This window comes from Cynocephalus volans, chromosome 3 (genome assembly GCF_027409185.1).
Source record: "Cynocephalus volans isolate mCynVol1 chromosome 3, mCynVol1.pri, whole genome shotgun sequence".
Taxonomy (NCBI): Eukaryota; Metazoa; Chordata; class Mammalia; order Dermoptera; family Cynocephalidae; genus Cynocephalus; species Cynocephalus volans.
Genome location: NC_084462.1, coordinates 183,149,960 through 183,169,273, shown reverse-complemented (window position 1 = coordinate 183,169,273; position 19,314 = coordinate 183,149,960). Strand labels below are relative to the sequence as shown.

The 19,314-nt window shown below is 40.8% G+C and overlaps 1 protein-coding gene across 1 annotated transcript in view; it reads right to left on the bottom strand.

The window, feature by feature from the left end:
- TDRD9 (tudor domain containing 9) overlaps positions 1-19,314 on the bottom strand; it is a 97,948-nt gene that overhangs the window by 36,915 nt on the left and 41,719 nt on the right. Inside the window, exons 9-20 of the mRNA XM_063091606.1 lie at positions 15,238-15,302; positions 13,044-13,098; positions 12,799-12,883; positions 11,860-11,917; positions 8,584-8,688; positions 3,720-3,817; positions 3,028-3,159; positions 1,884-2,049; positions 1,731-1,794; positions 1,592-1,655; positions 1,241-1,285; positions 247-300 (exon numbers count right to left, since the gene is read on the bottom strand). Coding sequence (XP_062947676.1) covers positions 247-300; positions 1,241-1,285; positions 1,592-1,655; positions 1,731-1,794; positions 1,884-2,049; positions 3,028-3,159; positions 3,720-3,817; positions 8,584-8,688; positions 11,860-11,917; positions 12,799-12,883; positions 13,044-13,098; positions 15,238-15,302 — 991 coding nt within the window. The remainder of the gene's footprint in view (positions 1-246; positions 301-1,240; positions 1,286-1,591; positions 1,656-1,730; positions 1,795-1,883; positions 2,050-3,027; positions 3,160-3,719; positions 3,818-8,583; positions 8,689-11,859; positions 11,918-12,798; positions 12,884-13,043; positions 13,099-15,237; positions 15,303-19,314) is intronic.

The window sequence follows — 19,314 nt, the reverse complement described above, 5'->3', positions numbered from 1 at the left end:
AATTCCTCACTAAACTATGTATGAGGAGAAACAATCCCTTAACTTGAGAAGAAGTAATTTATGAGAACCCAAGTAGCTGGTGTATTTAAAGGTGAGACACCAGGAGCATGCCTCCTGACGCAGGGAGACAGGCAGAGGCTGCACTCCCTGGATGCTCGTTACTTCCCTATGAATTGTTGGTACTTGATAAGCATTTGATAAATCAACTTTATTTGCATCCATTTAGTCAAAGTATTTATCACTTACCTCTCTAATTCTCTTGATTTGAATGTAACTTAACCGTCCCCAGTCAAGTTCATCCTTTAAATACATGAAGGCATGATATTCAATATTAAGGTAATAAATTAGAGTTTAATTTAATTACTATGATATAATATGCCTCATCCAAAAATCTGACGATGAATGTAAATTATTAAATTATTACAGTGTACTCAAGCTGACCATGGTATTCTGCAGATGCTTCCAATCTCACACTGAAGCCAGAAAACATAGGCCCCCAACCATAAACATTATAAACAAACTCTTCTTGTAAGTTCACCTGTCTCAAAAATTAAAAGTAGACAGAACTTGATGATCTTAGGAAGAGACGTCTGACAGACTGTGTTACAACGAGAAAAATAACATGGCTGAGTCTTCAGAAAGCAGCTATAAAGAGTAACTCATATGCTAATTGGTAGAGATAGATCTAGGCACAGCAAATTGAGACACACAGACCTATGAATGGTCTTTTGAACCTAATCAGTTTAGAAGAATAAAACCTGACCAAAAGAAGAAATAAAACAGAGGCTAACAGGTTAAGTTTCTTTTAAGCCCATTATTTAAAACTTAGCTGAAAAAAGTAAAAGTGAAGGCTACAGGATGCTTGGTTTTGAACCAGCATGTCTAGCCCAATACCCACAGGTATTAAGCACTCACAGCCAGAAAGGCTGCTGACACTACAGAGAGATTAACACGACGTGGAGATGTAAAACACACAGCTCACCTCCCTGAAGGCCTGAACGGCTGCCTTCTGAGCAGAAACTAAAGCAAACAGCATTTTGCAGAAGGACTAGGCCACTGAGATGGCAGCCTGCCACCGTCAGAGGACAGCCGTCTGAAAACTGCATACAGTGACTGCCGCACAGACATTAGACCACCATGATTCACTCACAGTGATCAAGCTGAGGTAGAAAGTCCTCAGGGTCTTCTCTGATCACACATGTACAACTGCAAAGCAACAAAAAGGAAACAGCAGACCAACCTTTGGATGTCGCAGCTCCCCTCTATGTCTGCAAGCCTGCCACGTCTAAAAATAAAGATTCAGAGTTCCAAACACTGTATTGGCTAACCGAATTTCTTTAAAAAGTCCAATTTCAACACATCGTGACTATAGAAAATTCACAAATTTAATTTTTTCACTCAACTTCATAAAATTGAACTCTCACCCCTACCCACTTCTTCCAGCACAGTTTATTTAACACTGGACATCAGTAACCCTAACAACACTTCTGTGAGGGAAAACATTTCCTTTCTGTCTCAAAAGTTTATGATATGAAAATGTACCAACAGTCTGTGGTAGCTGCTTTTGTAGGTTACACAACAGAAAACTTACTTTAAATGCCTCAACAAGTGCAATACAGTCACTCTTACTGTTGCCAGAGAAATTCACTTTGTTCCTATAACAGAAAACAAAAAGTGTCATTCAATACCATGAAAACAAAGGGACACTTTAAAGCATGAATGTTAATTACCTGTATCCATCAAGATGCTGCCTAAAAGGCATTGCAAAGAAATTCTTCAAAGAAAGAGCTGCCGCTAACAACAGAAAAAACAAAGAGAATGTAAGATTGTTAGAGTGGCATTACAGTAACTTTACATTAGCACTTATTTGTTCTTATACTTACCAATAATAAGACATTCATCTAGACATCCAAATACATGTCCAAGGACTATGAGTTTACCAAGTTGCTGGTTAACAGGAAGTTGGGCTAACACTCTTCCTAAGAAGGTCAATTCACCATCATGGGGGTTTTCGTCTTCTCTCTGCCCACTAACTGCAAGTGCTCCAACCTTTATGAAATAAATGAGTGCTATTAGCAAGCACTGACTAATTCACACTTTTCTTTCCTTAAGGTGGAGAGTCTAAAACAAGAAGTGAAGACCAAATTTTGGCAAGTAAGGTTCTAAAAGACATATAAGTCAACCTATATAAGGTTAATGCTATCAAAAAAATTTTAATTTGCTCCTGAAACTTAGAACACATTTCAGTATTTTTTTTAAAGTCTAACACTGGAAGGTACATGTAAGGATACGTCCACAGAACTACTCAGCTGCCAGTTTAACAAACATGGCCTTCACGGCACTAAATGAAGGATCCCAACGACCATACCACTGAGGTCACTCACAATAAAAACTTATTAAACTATGGAAAAAAACTTCCTTAACTTGATAAAATGTATTTCACAGAAGCCCAAGCAGGTATCATATTTAAAGATAAAACACCAGAGGGCAACCCCAGCTGCCAGGGTCAGAAGCAGAACGAGGACAGCCCAGCAAACAGTACACAGACGAGGACTCTCGCGAAGCAAGGCCTTGGCTGCAGGAGCGGAGTGTGAGTCAGGTGAGGGTCAAAGAATCTGAAGCAGGAAGAGCGGGGCTTCAGTAGTGGATGAGGAAAGCTGGAGGTGGGTGAGGAGTGGAATGAGAGGGAAAGTGAGGAGACTGCAGGGCAGCAATGGGGGGCCAGAGCTCTATGGAACCCCAGGCTTCTCCCACCAACAGCAAACAGCACTCCAGGGGAGCTAAGGGGGCAAGCGGTGAAGAGGAGAGAGAGCAGAAGCTGTGAGCTTCAGCAAGACAACTCATAAAACTGTCTAAACGACACGTGTGGAATCTGGAATCAACCATCAGTCATTATACACGCTTCCTCAAGCAAATGCTGCTTACTTACAACAGTCGAAACACCTTAAAGATAGCCACATTATGAAATTTAGGTTTCCCCTACAAAAAAACCTTCGCTAATAACTAACAAACATCAGACAGTCCTACCTCCTTTAGTAGAAGGATGGTACGTTCAATGTCACTCAGACTGGGCGGAGAAAGGGCAGTTGCCAGCAACGCTCTTGGTTCACCCATGTCAAGTAATTTTACTTTCAATATGATGCTGCCTAAAGGACAACGCTGAAAACAAAACTTAAATTTAGAAATAATAAAATAACTAAGTAAATGAATCTATTCCCATGATGAGTTCTTTAGAGAGAAGCAAAAGTGGAGAGAAAAAAGAGAGAAGCAAGAAAAACAGAGGACTCAGAAAGAGAGAGAGAGAGAGGCGAGAGAAAAGAGAAAGACAAGGGGAAAGAGACAGAGAGTGGAGAGAAGGAAGAGAAAAAGGGAAAAGAGGACAAAAAAGAAAAGGAGATAGAGAAAAGAGGAAAGAAAAAAGCTGTTTCCACAAATATTAATTATAAAAGGGTACAGAAAACAGAAGCAGTCGAGGACAATCCTATCATAGCACCAACAGACACAAGGAAACATTCCTCTTACTAAGAATGTAAAATGGGCGTGAAGTCCCGAGTGCCTGTGCTTCATAAATGGTAAGCCAGTACTGCGACTAAAAACGAGCATGCTCAGACTTTTCTGCAATCAAAATTATTTGATTGTGTCAAAATTATATTACTTAGACTGTTCAGTAAAAGTCTATCTATAAAAAATTGACTTTAACAATGACCAGTGTGCGTTACCAACATCTCAGGAACAACATGATCGGGGATGGAGTTGTCCCAGAAATCCCTGTGTATCAGTCTGTAGCAGTATCCTTTAGACACTCGTCCAGCACGGCCTTCAAGGGAGAAATGTTCAAACACCATTTGCCGTTAATTACTTTAACATTAGCATGAAGATATATTTAAGAACAGCCATTTAATGTTCATAAAGAAAAACTTTAATTAAGGGCTGACCAGTTAGCTCAGTTGGTTAAAGTGAAGTGTTATAACACCAAGGTCAAGGGCTCAGATCCCCATACCAGCCAGCCTACCAAAAAACAAACTAACAAACAAAAACCTTAATTATCTTCTACCAGACCACATCAATAAAAACTTGAGAGTAAGTTAGTGTACTCTTAAGAAGAATAAATATCCTAAAATGTTAGAATAAGAAGTGCTGACTCCTACTTAGTGATCAACACAAAATTCAATGCACATTTCTAAAGAAAACAACCTTGGCCCAATATGCAATGGAAACCAAAACATTTTAAATAACACACATTCCCTGCAAATGCATAGTTCATACTATTAAAAATGTAGAGGTCGCCAAACAAAAGTCATGAAGTGGGTGACAGAAGCTGCAGTCCACCCAGGGCGCTGGTTCCACAATGATATGTGGGGAGGTGGTCACCAGCTGCCCAGACTTTTGAGCACTGCTTCCGCCCATCTAACACCTCTGCCAAGCATCCTTCAGGACATCACTTCATATTCAACGAGTGAGAAATGTGTGTGCAAAGAGCTCAGAAGCAACCCATGGAGATCATGACACAAACTGCTACTCTCTTATGATTGTATCACTGGTAGAGTCGAACCTCTTTTGGTAGCTCCCCTCACTGCCCGGAGACTGTGTGTAGAGTGTGGACCACCTCCCACCTCCCACTCCACCTCCCACCCCCACCTCCACCACCAGTCCTATTTGCAAATGACAGGATTATCTAAGTAGAAAATCCCAAGGCAATCACAAAAACAAAAAACCCTCCTAGAACTAATGAGTGAATTCAGCAAAGTTGAAGGATGCAAGATCAACAAACAAAAATCAATCAATCACATTTCTAGATACCAGTAATGAACATGGTAGAAACCAAACTAAAAAACACAATGCCATCTATAATCACTCCAAATGAAATGAAATACTAAGGGTAAATCTAACACAACATGTACTGGATCTGTACACTGAAAATTACACAATGCTAATGAAAGAAATCATAGATGGCCTAAGTAAATTAAGACGCAAACCCTGTTCAGGGATTGGAAGATTCAACATAGTAAACATGTCAATTTTCCACAAATTGATCTACAGGTTTAACATAATTCCTATCAAAATCACAGGAAGATTTTTTTTTTTTTTTTTTTTTTGGAGATACAGACAAGCTTATTCTAAAATTTATATGAAAAGGCAAGTAATAGTTAAATGATGAATACAGTGGGAGGAATCACTATTTGATGTAGAGACTTACTATACAGTAATCAAGACCATGTGGTACAGGTGGAGGGAAAGACACACAGATCAATGGAATGTAATAAAGAACCCAGAAAAAGACCCTCACAAGTACACTCAAATGATTTTTCACAAAAGTGCAAAGGCAATTTGCATTGGAAATATTTTTAAATTTTCTGTATAATACAATGTTATCTTTAAAAACCTTTCTGGTTGGGGTGACACTGCCCTTCTCAGGGCTAACCAATTCTTACAGCAAAAGCCCCAGAGGAGCATGTCTCCAATATGCGAACTAACTAATGCAGAGCCATCCTACACCCAGGAGGCAATATTCCTCTCAATCATCCCAGGGCCAGGTACCAGGCCTACAGTCCAAAGCCCACTGAAATTATTCAAACTAGACAGTCTTACACTGTTCACCCTGCTCTGTCTTGCCTTTCCTGTGGAAAACCCATAAAGGCTTTGGCCTAAACTTTCCCCTCACTCCTGTCTTCTGCCTCCTGACCCCTATGTGTGTCTCTCCCACATAGCCCAGTTTGGCGTGGCACAGTGTGGCGTGGTGCACCTCCTGTCTCCACCTGTGAGTGTAATAAACTGTCTTCCTGAGCCTCTCCTGTGTCTCCTCTCATGGCCACACTTGATTAACCATCTCATAAAAAGAACACAAAACACAATGCAATGGAAGGAGGATTCAGTGGTGCTAGAGCTACTGGATATCTACAGGCAAAGAAATGAACCTCAACTTAAACCTCACACCTTACACAAAAACTGAATTAAAATAGAAATTAATTCAAAATGGACCAAGAATATAAATATAAAACATCAAACTATGGAACTTTTAGAAATAAGCACAAGAGAAAAATCTTTGGGACCTAGGGCTACATAAAGAGTTCTTGCATATGACACCAAAGGCACAATCCATAAAAGGAAAAAAAATAAAAATAATAAAATAAAACTGGACCTCATCAAAATTTACAACTTTTTCTCTACAAAAGACCCTGGTAGGATATAAACTACAAACTGGGAGAGAATATTTGCAAACCATGTACCTAACAAAGGACTAGTATCTATCTAAGCTATATAAAGAATTCTCCTATCAGAAAATGGGCAGAAAACATGAACAGACATTTCACTAAAGAGATACAGATGTCAAATAAACACAGGAAGAGAGATTGAACCTCATTAGCCATTAACAAAATGCAAATTAAGATCACAATGAGATATCATTACATACCTATTAGAATGGCTAAAATAAAAAACAGTGGTAAAACTAAATGCTGGTGAGGATGTGGAAAAAATGGATCTCACACATCGCTCGTAGGGATGCAAAATGGTACAACCACCATGGAACCAGTTTGGGGAAGTTCCTTATAAAACTAAACATCTATTTACTATAGGACCCAGTAACTACACTCCTGGGCATTTATCCCAGAGAAATGAAAACTTGTGGCCACACAAAAACCTGTATGTGAATATTCACAGATGCTTTGTTCATAATAGCCAAGAACTGGAAAAACCTCAAATGTCCCTCAACAGGTGAAGTACAATAGAATCCTACCCAGTAAATAAAGGGAATGAACTACTGGTATGTGCAGCAACTGGGATGAGTCCTAAAGACACTGTGGTGAGTGCAGAGAGCCAATCTGAAAAGGTTACATACTGCATGATCCCATTTTATGTACATCCTGGAAATGACAAAGCTGTAAAGATGGAAGACAGATCGGTGGTTGGCAGGGAGAGTGGCTGGGTGCAGGAAGGGCTACAAAGGGCAGCACCAGGTAGTCCTTTCACAGTAGTGGTGACTACACAAACCTACACACAGGATCAAATTGCAGAGAATCCCCCCAACACACACAACACACACACACACACACACACACACACACACACACACACACACACACACACACACTTACAAAGGTGTGCACATAACCTGTGAAACTGAACAAGGTCTGCAGCCTAATGACATTGTGCCCATGTCAACTTCCTGATTCTGATACTGTTCTACAATTATGTAAGATGCCCCACTAAGGGAAGCTGGGAGAAGGAATCAAGGATTCTACTATGTACTATCTTTGCAACTAGGAAAATTTTATAATAAACATTTTTCTAATTATAGAAGTTTTAAACATATGAAAAGATGGACAAAGGATAAAACTTCTTTAATTCCAAGACTGACCCAAAGATAATCACTTATATTTATTTCTAGTCATTTGCATAGGTTGGTGGGGGGGGGGATTTGGGGAGGAGACGGTTAAATATAGTGAGATGATTATCGTTTAAAATCTTTTTTTCACATAACTTTATAGCAATACATAACTCAACGTAATGTTTTTCCCAAGTGATGAGAAACTATGATCATATTTTAATGGGTACTTAATTATTCTTAATCCCTCTCTAAGCAAGTCATTTCAAGAGAAGTAATCAGCAAAGTGCTTAAGAAAGTGGACTGAAGCCAGATTTCTGGGTTCAAATCTCAGTCCCACCAGTTCATAGTATAACGTGAGCAAGTTACTATTTCTCTGCGTCTCAGTTGCTTCATTAAGAAATGGGAATATTTTAACACCATAAGTGGGTTGAAAATAGAAAAAGAAATGGGACTATCAATAAGCACACTGTGTACTTGCCTCACAAGACTGTTATGAGGATTCAATGAGTAAATGAGAGGGTCTGGCTCATGATAAACATGTGATAAATGCTGCCTTTTTTGGGTTTTTTTGTTTGTTTTTGGATACAGTAGCTTTATTATCCAACAGGGGTCCTTGGAATAGTTTTTCACCTGCCCTCCCCAAAAGGTTCTCTAATATAAAACACCAGCCCCTTCTCATTTCACACCAAGAATGCTGTCCCCTGAACTCAGTTCCTGCCACAGACTATCATAACCACCTGCCCCCAGGTGTGTCAGGAATGCACCTCTGCTATGGCCAAAGCACCCACTCCCCAGGAAAAGGACTCCACACCTTCGTCTCTGCCAGTGACACATGTGGACAATGCAGCAGATCCTCAACCTTATGTGGAACCAGTTTAGGAAAAACAACCCTAGAAAGATTAGAACTTGGAGAAAAGTCAGAGGAAGGATTACCAAAAACTAATGAAGTGATCCACTTGGTTTCCAAACCTATTCACCAAAAATATTTCAATTTCACTATAAAAAATGGTAGCATTTCCATAGAGTATTAATCCATTATGTACAAAGACTGTCGCCTAATACATTGGAAGAGAGAAAAAACATGGATTTAAATAGAAACTCTGACAATATGAGATGTTGTTGCTTAAAACTTAAAGCTGGCTCCAATAACAGAAGTATCTGAGTAAAAATACAAAAATAAAATTCTTAAAAAGACATCTACAGGTATAACTGTGTCACCACCGATTCATTTCTGTGCTTGGACATGAACGCCTTACCTTTTCTCTGATTACAACTGGTTTTAGAGGCCCAACTCAATCGCAGACTCTGATAGTTTGTATCTTCATCACAAACCAGAGTTCTAGTCAAACAAAAATCTATAACTGTCATTAAAAAAAAAGGAATGTAAACACCATGCTAACAAGAGATCATTATGTAATAAATCACAATGCATAGTGACAAAACAATACAAAACACACAGCCTTCTCAGTGAATTAGTGTGCACACGGAAACATTTGGGAATGCGCTCACCATTCCTTACTGCCCAGGACAGGGAAACATGGTCACATTCTTTCTTGCTAAGGACTGGGTGTCTTTGGATGTAGAGAATACATGACCTGTAAGACTCCATGTGTCATAAGAAGGGCTTACGTGGACTGCACCCAAAAGAGTAACATTAGCCAAAAGGGTACCATTACAACAGTGGTACAGTAGAGTGGCTAACGAGCTGGACTGCCAGGATTCACATCCTATGTCTGTGTCTGTGTGTGTGTGTGTGTGTCTGTGCGTGCTGTGTGTGTGTGAGTGTGTGCTACGTCTGTGAGTGTGCTGTGTCTGTGTCTATGTGTATTGTGTCTGTGTGTCTGTCTGTTGTATCTGTGTGTAGTGTGTCTGTGTGTGCCTGTGTGTGCCATGTCTGAGCGTGACGTGTCTGTGTATGTCTCTGTGTGCTGTGTCTGTTTGCTTGTGTGTGTTGTGCCTGTGTGTCTGTGTGTGCTGTGCTCCTGACTGTGCTGTGTCTGTGTGTGTGTGCACCATGTCTCTGTGTGTGCTATGTCTCTGTGAGTGCTGTGTCTATGTGTGTGTCTGTGGGTGGTTGGGACAAGTCGCCAAGTTTCTCTGCTTCAGTGTCCTCATCTGTACAACACAGGTGACAGAACCCCTGCAGCCCTCCCTGGCCAGCCCTGTCGTCTCATCCACAGAAAGGGGCTGTGTGCCGAGAGGTGGCAGTGGTCTTCTCCCCCACCATGCTGAGCCTGAAGGGGCAGCAGGTGTCCTTGAATCTCACTGCTGCTTCCCTCCTCAGGCTGCAGGACCACAAGGCACCAGGCCTGGCTCCCCAGTGCTCCCACGCTCTCCAACACCACTGCTGCCATCGTTTTGGTGATTTCAATATCCACAAAAGCAATACCCAGCCTCTTCTTCCTTCAACTCCTCCAACTCTCCCTACAGCACCGTCACCCCCATTATCGCAGGGCAACCCCCCTCCTTGAGGGCAGTTCCCAGCACCCCTCTCTGGAACCAGATGCCTGTCTCGCTGTTCCCTGCTTTTGGAGCCCCGCCCTACTAGTCCTTCCTCCCCGCTGGGCCCCACACCCACCCACTACCACCTCATGGCCTCACTTCTCCCCTGACCACCAACCCAGGGTGTGAGCCAGGCTGCGAGGACCCCGCCTATGCCAGGGAGCCTGCGCCAGGCCGGCTGTGCGCCCAACACCCTGAGCACCCCCTTTACCCCTTGGCCACCCTCCACACCCCTGGATCTCTGTGTTACTCCATCCTCTCCTCCAGCCCTCCACTTCCAGACTTCCTCGCTCTCGGATGGTGACCGAGCCTCCGAGTTCACCAAGGAAGCAAAGACAACAGGAAGGACTCCCACCAGCAGCCCGGGCCACACTGCCTCATGTGCATGACTCCGTCCCTGCAGCTCGACCACCTTTGTGACCATGACCATCACCTGTGTGCTGGCAGTGCCCACGCTGTGGCCCACCCGCCTCCCTGCCCTGCACAGCGCTGTCCACCCACGCTGCCTCCCAGCCTCTCCTGAGCCCACTCCAAGCAGATTCTGGCCTTCACTGAACTGCTCCTGTCAAGGTCACTGACAACACCATCTTCCTGCCACCATCCCCAGCATGTGCCCACTCGCCCCTCCTCCCAACAATTTCCTTGTGCTTTCTGGGACTCTGTGCTCTCCTGGTTTCTTCCTGTGGCGCTGGCTGCCCCTCCTTTTCTGTCTCCCACCTGTAAATACTGGGACTGCCCCACTCTGTGCACTCCCTGGAGAGCTCGGCCAGGCTGCAGGCTTTCAACACCACAGTCATCCACTGACCACTCTCAGCCGCTCCTCTGCCCTGGTCTCCAGGCACACTGAGCCAACAGCTTCTTCAGCATCTCCTCCTGAACACCCAGTAGGTGCCTCCCACCTGCCACCTCCAAATCCAAGCTCCTCGCCTCCCCGTTCCCTGGCCACTCCACCTACAGTTTCAACCACCCTTTCCTGACACTCCCTACCCCACACTCCCCTACTTTTTCTTATGCTTACATCATTTGACTTACTACATATTTTTATTTACCTTATTTATTGTTTATCTTTCTAATATCCACCCTTGAATACATCATGAGAACAAAAACATTTTTGCCTGTTTTGTTCACTGCTATTTCCCCAGCACCTAGAACAATCCCTGGCACACAATGCTAACTCTCACTTCCCCAGGTTTATGCACTCCAGGTAGGCACACTACTGGCCTTCTTGCTGCTCCTGCGACCTATTCCCATGCCTTAACTGCATTTTTTTCATGGCTCCTTCTCATTCAACCCAGGTCTTTGTTCAAATATCACTTCCTCAAGGAAGTATTCCCACATACCCTATGCAGAAGATCATTTTATCCCAATAACTGCACCCCTCCTGATTTACTTTCCTAGGTAACATTTATCTCTACCTGAAATTATAAATATTTTTTACCTGCCAACCATCTGTCTCTCCCACCAGAATGTCACCACCATGAGGACAGGGATTTTGTCTTACTCACCACTGTACACCTACCACTGCGAACAGCAGCCTGGCACATATGTTAGGCTTTCAAATATGAATTAATGAATTTAGAAAACTCATTAGTGACGCAATCTCACAAAGCAATCGAGGACACAGAAGTAGAAGACCAGACGACGAGGGACTTGCCTCCAGAGTTGACATGGTATACTTCTAAGCTACCTTCAGGAACAGAGATTACCTGCGCTGCTCCCCCAACACCCACCTCCCTCCAGTCACAGAACTCGATCTGGGCAACCCCAAAGTTCTATTTCCCACAAGGTCCCTTAAAATGCCCCCAAATACTTCCTGAGAGCAACCTTACCCCAAAGCATGAAATGGAATGCTCAGAGGAGGAAGCAGTGAGCTACAAATACAGGAATAACTGTGTGAACCTACTTTTCTAAGTCCTCTCCTCTAAAATAAAGGTAGAGATGGGGAGGAGGGGAAGAATAATTCCTGAGGGACGAATAAGCCACTATATATTACAGTTTATGTGGTGAGGCAAAACAGAGAAGGATCTTACCATATTTGACATCTGGAACTGTGATAGAACTCTCTGCAATGTTGGTAGACAGAATAATCTGTCAAATAACAGAGAAAAGAAGTTGACGTTCTTACTATATTCTGGACATCATTAGGCAAAGTCAAAAAAGCACACACAACTCTTGAACTCAAATTATTTAAAAGCTTCTTAAACACTGAACTCAAATTTTAAAATTAGCTATTTGCCTGTTTTATACAAGTCGCAATTGGTCAAAAAGTCCTTAATGTATGAAAAACCAGCCACATGCAACACAGCAAGTGCTAAAAAGCAGTAGGTAAGACCCAGGGCAAGACCTGACCTCCAATATGGCAGCTTTAGAACAGGTCCTGAAATTACCCAGGGGCAAAGAGCACAAACAGGTTAAAATCCAGGGGAAGGGCTGTAACCTGCAATTGCCCTGGAATGCCATCCAAGGTTTAGGCTTCCCCGAGAGATTCCACATATTCTCACAGAACTCAAGGGAGCAGAGCTGCAAGTTCAGGGTCGACGATCATCTCAAGCAGCTATAAAAGGGTTGTGATAAGACAATCCCATCATACACAAATGACCTGAGATTTTAAAAATCCTCCTAGAGCAGGACTGAGAAAAGAGCTTCTAACCACTACTCTGTAGCCAGAGTAGTGCCAAGGACACCAGAACAGTCCCAAAATTTGAGAAATGCCAAAGAATAATTAAAAGGCAACAAAATACATGAATTGAGAAAACAGAATAATCTTAGTTTATTAGCAAACTGATTTGCAAAATAAAACACAAAAATTAAATAACATACCTGGCTCATCAGGCAAGTATTTGGGTGACTAACCACTAGCTACAGAATACATTGTAGAAATATGCTGAAATGTTAACATTTTTTTTTAGTAAAGTCTTTAAGGAAAATTTACCTAAAGTGCTTAGAACTTGTCTTCCCAGCTTTCCTACCTTTCTATACCCAGGGACTGGACTTAAAAATACATTATTCTGTTCTTCTAAAGTCACACTTGAATGGAGTGGATACACCTGTAACCTAAGAAACAAATTACAAAAATAAACTACCCATAAGGGATAGATATACATGAGATACAAAAACAAATAACTATTAATTGAGATAATTAAAATTACTTCAGGCAGAAATAATGCAATGGTTTAAAAGCAAAAAAAAATACAGCTTATTACTTTAAACGCACCTTTTGTGAACCATGTTTGTGAGGAGTTCATGCATGTAGTTTATTTCACCCAGACCTAGGGAAGAAAAAGGGAGGGGAGGGCAACAGATTTATATTTATTGCTAAAAGCCAACCTTTAAATTAAAATGACATCTTTTTCAAAGAAGGCCCTACCAATTCATCTTATCTGACTTTTTTATCCTCTTTGCCTAAGTATATCAAAATTTTAAGTCAAAGTGCACAATGACACTGACTAGCAGCAACTCAAAAATATGGGAAAAAACATATTCTTCCAGTTTTCCTTTCCACGGCAGTGACTACCTGTGGGTATTGGCTGTATGAGCACTTTTACATTTCTTTTTTTCCTCTCAGATTTTCCAAATTTCCTACAATGAGCATGCAAAATCTTTGCAAGCATGAAATAATATTTTTAAAGTCTTGGTTATAAAGATATGCTAAATTTTTTCATTATTTTTCATTAGGTTTAAAAAATGTTTGTTAATACATAATGCCGGAATGTGCTTTTGTCTCATCCTGAATTATCAATATCTGAGTCTGTTATGGATTAAATTTTGTCCCTCCAAAACATACAAGGGTACTTCAAAAAGTCTGTAGCAAAATAGAATTAAAAGATAATACAAATCTTAGCATGAACTTCTGAAGTGCCCTCGTATGTTGAAGTTCTAACACCAGTAACTCAGAATATGACCTTATGTGGAAATAGAGTCATTGCAGACGAAATCAAGTTAAGACAAGTGCATGCTGGAGTAGGGTGGGCCCTTAATCCAATATGACTGGTGTCCCTATAAGAAGAAGGAAAGAGACACAGACACACAGAGAGAGAGAGACAGGAGTGATGCAGCCACAAGCCAAGAAATGCTGAGGACTGATGGCCATCACCAGAAGCTAGGAAGAGGTAAGGAAGGACTCTACCCAGAGCCTCAAAAAGAGCACGGCCCTGCTGACACCCTGATTTTGAATGTCGAGCCTCCAGAACAGTGAGAGAATAAATTACTGTTGTTTTAAGCCATCTAGTTTGTGGCACTTTGTTACAGTGGCCCTAGAAAACTGATACAGAACTGTTCACAAAAGATCAATTAATGAAATACATAAACATATATCAAGCTTAAATTTACACAAACATATAAAGACAAAAAACCTAAATGTAAAATAGCACTTATAAATGTTTAGTGGCCCTAGAAAACTGATACAGAACTGTTCACAAAAGATCAATTAATGAAATACATAAACATATATCAAACTTAAATTTACACAAACATATAAAGACAAAAAACCTAAATGTAAAATAGCACTTATAAATGTTTTACTCAAAAGATGTTTAGCAGAAAGCATTTGTCTCATGTTAGGTGTTCTTAAGCCAGTACCAACGTGGCTATGCTTTGGTCATTTTTTCCTTAATACAATATTATGCACACAGTAGTCATTTCATAAATATTTATTGGGGCAAATGTAACCCCACCCTACTGTCAGCTAATGGTTGTCTCCTGTATATAAAACAAATCCATACCAGCCTAATCAAAACGTGACAAAAGTTTGAAACACATATGTTGCATTCCAGAATTAAATAAGCCACTATCACTGCACGCTTTGTGTTCTCCGTCATGATATGCTCAAACACTCAAATGCTCTATATATCACCTTCCAACGACAGAAAATATCTGAATTACTGTCAATGTTTCAAGAAGCTATACCACTTGATAAAAAAATCAATTAAAAATGATTTCGAAAAAAGTATAATTTAAAATAATCTTTTCAGAAAAGTATTTTAAGAGCCTGTTTTCTCAAACACTGAGAAAGGAACTCAAAGACTACCCTGATGACTCTATGGTATTATAATAACATGTTTTATTATTATTAAATAAGGTTTAAATGCAGACTGATGATAATTACCTCACATTTATAACCACATACTTGTCATGCAAATTTAACAAAGCCCAATATTTTACTGAAAAGTTTAAAGGTAGCAAGAAGGCCTTCAAAAAGTTGTGAACTTTTCATTATCAACAAGAAATCTTTTTAGCAATACAGAGGTTACAGTAAGAAGTAAAACTGAAAGTCACATTTGCTCACATTCTGTGTCCAAAAAGATTAAACACATGTGGATGATAACATTTTTCATAATATATGATAGGCATAAACTTAGCCTCTATCCAAAGTATTATAATTCCAGGTCACAAAATTATGACATTCACACCTGGCAAAAACACCAACACACTGCTCCGCTCCGACACAAACTGGGCACCCGACCAGGTCTTGTTCCTGTTAAAAATGCATTGTGCACAAATATTAATTAAGGGTATAATGACGATTGCTTTTCTGGAATCCTAATATTATAGGCTTTGATCTTAAACGGCTCTCACAGGTTATTCACTGTAGTGTTCCTTATTTTACATAAGAAAATACAGAGGCCCAAAGAAGTGAGACGATACCCAAGGCCCCAAAGTTATTCAGGGGACCCCAAGCCTGTTGATTCTCCTTATTTTCCCCTATAAAAACTCATTATCTGCAAAAGTTTTCCTGTAATTTAGCTATTGTAATCCAGAACCTCAAAATATAAAACTTTAACTCCAAGCAAAATTTAAACTTTAAGGAGTCCAAACTATTATTAGGAAGCATTTTTACAAAGTTCTCAAATCATCCACTCGCCTCCCCACTACTGTCAATATATTTAGTTTTGTGTGAAATTACAACTTTCGTTCCTCCACAAACCCATGAGCCCTTCCTACATGCCAGGCCCTCCTCTATGCAATCAGGAGGGCAAGACAGACAAGGTCCCTGCTCTTTGGAGCTTACATTCTAGCTGGAGAGACAGATAAGAAACAAGTAAACAAGATGCCCTCGATTCATTCAGCGTTAAGATAGTGAAAGAAACAATAAGGGTAACAGGACAAAAAGAGTTGGGGTGTGTGTGTATGGAATGCTTGTTCAGAAAGGATGGTTATGAAAGGCCTCTTCAAGTAGGTAATGGGAACTAAGGAGGCAGCCACGGAAAAGCCAAGAAACAATCACCCAGGCTGTGCCTGGGCACAGAAACTGCAAAGGAGAAATGGGTGTAAGGGGTAAACCAGGAACTGCAGCACAGGTGGCTCAGCCTCCCACAGGGCCTGACCCTCTGCTTAGCCACATCTCTCTGAGCCACAACTATGGCCTTGTTTGAAGGGCCTGCAAGGCATACTGGCAACAGCCTGGAATGGACCCCTGCTGCATGACAGCCCCACCCAGACAAGGGGAAAATACATCCTCCCAGTGAGCAGAAGGCCAAGCAGTGTGTCTGGTGATCCACCTGTGTAGAAGGAGACGCAGCCATGAGTGTGGGTTTACGCAATCAACAGACAGAAGCTAACAGGCTGGCCAGCTGGCCAGGGACTTGGAAATGACAAGACTGGAATACTGATGATAAGGAGATCCAAGGGAGGAACATGGGTGAGCCTCTGCAAGTGGGTGCCAAGAAAATGTCCACCACAAGGCAGCCACAGTGAAGGAGACCTTTAATCATCAGATGGGCAGGAAGTCAGCCCAGGAGATGGGCAGGATGACAGCCTCCTTCTCCAGTCCCTCAGGGTTGTGCACAGCACAAAGTGGCCATGGAAGCAGGAAAAAGGCTTAGGCACAGACTCAACAACATGCACTTTCCGTAACTGAGACTGATCTGGCTACTGCCACTGCTGAGTACTAACCTGCCAATAACAGAGGCCAATGCCAAGTCCCAAATATGGCACCATTCCCTGAGAAACCAGCCCAGCTAGTTAATAGTATATTGATTCCATCATGAAGGGGACAGTGGACTTATCCCCATGGGAATCATTACGTATCCTATTCTAGATTCAGATTTGCCTTCCACACACTTAAAGCATCTGTTGTACCACTATCCGTGGACCTACAGATGCCTTTTTGCTTCCGTAGTTTCCTACACAGCATGGCCTCCAGCAAGGAGCTCAGTTTAGTAGTCAACGGGCTCATGAAATTCATTGGTCTTACCATGCACCTGTTAACAGCTGGCTTAAAAGAATGATGAAAATGTCTGCTAAAGGTTCAGCTGTTGTACCAGTCTTACGGGAAGTGGTCAGTGCCATAAACAATGAAAGTCAAAGACGGAGAAAATCTTGAAAGCAGCAAGAAAAAAATGGCATGCCACATACAAAGGATTAACAGTTGACATCTCAGCAGAAACAATGGAAGCCAGAAAGCAGTAGGATGACATATTCAAAGTGCTCAAAGAAGAAACTGTCAACCACAATTCTTATCATATTCAGCAAAGCTATCCTTCATAAAAGACCTGAACAGGTATGTCACCAAAGAAGACATACTTAAGGCATATGAAAAAATGCTCAACATCATATGTTATTAGGGAATTGCAAATTAAAATAAGGTATGACTACACACCTATTAGAATGGCCAAAATCCAGAACACTGACAACACCAGTGCTGGTGAGGATGTGGCGCAACAGGAACTCTCATTCACTGATGGTGGGAGTGCAAAATGATAGAGCCACTCTGGAAGACAGTCTAGCAGTTTCTTATAAAACTAAATACTCTTAGCATATGATCCGACGATGGTACTCCTTGGCATTGACCCAAAGGAGTTGAAAACTTACATCCACACAAAAACCTGCACATGTGTTTGCAGCAGCTTTATTCACAACTGCCAACAGCTGAAAGCAACCAAGATGTCTTTCAGGAGGAGAATGGATGAACTGCAGTACATCCAGACAATAAAATATTATTCAGTGCTAAAAAGAAATGACCTATCAAGATGAAAAGACATGGAAGAACCTTAAATACATATTACTAAGTGAAAGAAGCCAATCTGAAAAGGCTGCATACTGTATGATTCCAACAATAAGACATTCTGAAAAAGGCAAAACTATGGAAAAGGATCAGTGGTTACCAGGGGTTGGGAGAAGAAAGGGATGAATGGGTAGAGTACAGGGGACTTTCAGGGCAGTAAAACTATTCTCTACGATACTATAATGGTAGATACATGTCCTTATACATTTGTCAAAACCCACAGAATGCATAAAACCAAGAGTGAACCCTAATGTAACCAGGGACTTTGAATGATAATGTGTCCATTGTAACCAATGTACGACTCTGGTACAGGATGTTGATAGTGGGGCAGGCTGTTTGCACGTTGGGGGAGAAAGGTATATGGGAATTCTCTGTGCTTTCTGCTCAATTTTGCTGTACAACAAAAACTGATCTAAAAAAAATAGTCTATTTAAAAGGGAAAAGAATCCATGAGTTCACTGTGACATTAAAAAAAAGAGAAAGTGAAAGGGAGAAAAGAGGCAGGGCAATAAAAGGAAAATTATTTAAAGAATAATCTCAAGGAATAAATACAGAAAAAAGGGTAGAATTAAAACATCACTAGTGTAATAACAGACTCAGACAAAATCACCAGTGAATGCTAAAGCTATTACATGAAAAAGGCCGCTGCGCAGCATCAAAGACACCAATGTTGAGATTTAGTAAGTTCACCAAATCTCAAGCAAGATAAATGAAAAGAAATCCATGCCTACTCACAGCAGCAAAACTGTAGAGTATGAAAGACAAAGAAGATATCTGAACGTTAGCCAGAGCAAAAAGACAGATTCACCTGCAAGGAACAATTAGACCAAAAGGTGACTGACTTCTCACTGTAATAACAGAAGCCACAAGAGTATGGGAAAATACCAAAAACAATTTTTGTTAATTTTTTTTTTTGCAGCTTGCCAGTACCAGGATCTAAACCCTTGATCTTGTGTTGTCAGCACCACACTCTTCCCAAGTGAGCTATCTGGCCAGCCCTTTTTTTATTTTTATTTTAATATCATCAGAATATAGAAAGAACAATAAAAATGGGTGCATTTTCTTAAATTATATCTCAATAAGTTTATTTAAATTAAAAATTTAGAAAAAAAGAAAAGTAAAGAGAAAACTATGTAGTAAACTAGAATTTTATACCTAACAAAACTGTATTTCAATAATGAAAATAAAACAAAGAAATCTTCTAGCTAAATAAAAACAGAACATTTAAGAACAGACTCTTATTAAAGAAATTTTGGAAGGATATATTTTAGGAAGAATGAAAATGATCCAAGAAGTAAAGTCTAAGATGCAAGGCAGAATGATAAACACATAAAATTATGTACATTTGGGTAAATCTAAACACACTGATGATATAATAAACAACATCCAATTTATGGGAGCCAGAAAACACAAAGCTGAAATGGTCTACAAGCACAACTGCATGTGCATGTAAGCTGGAAGGTAGGCTGACTGGAATGTGGCT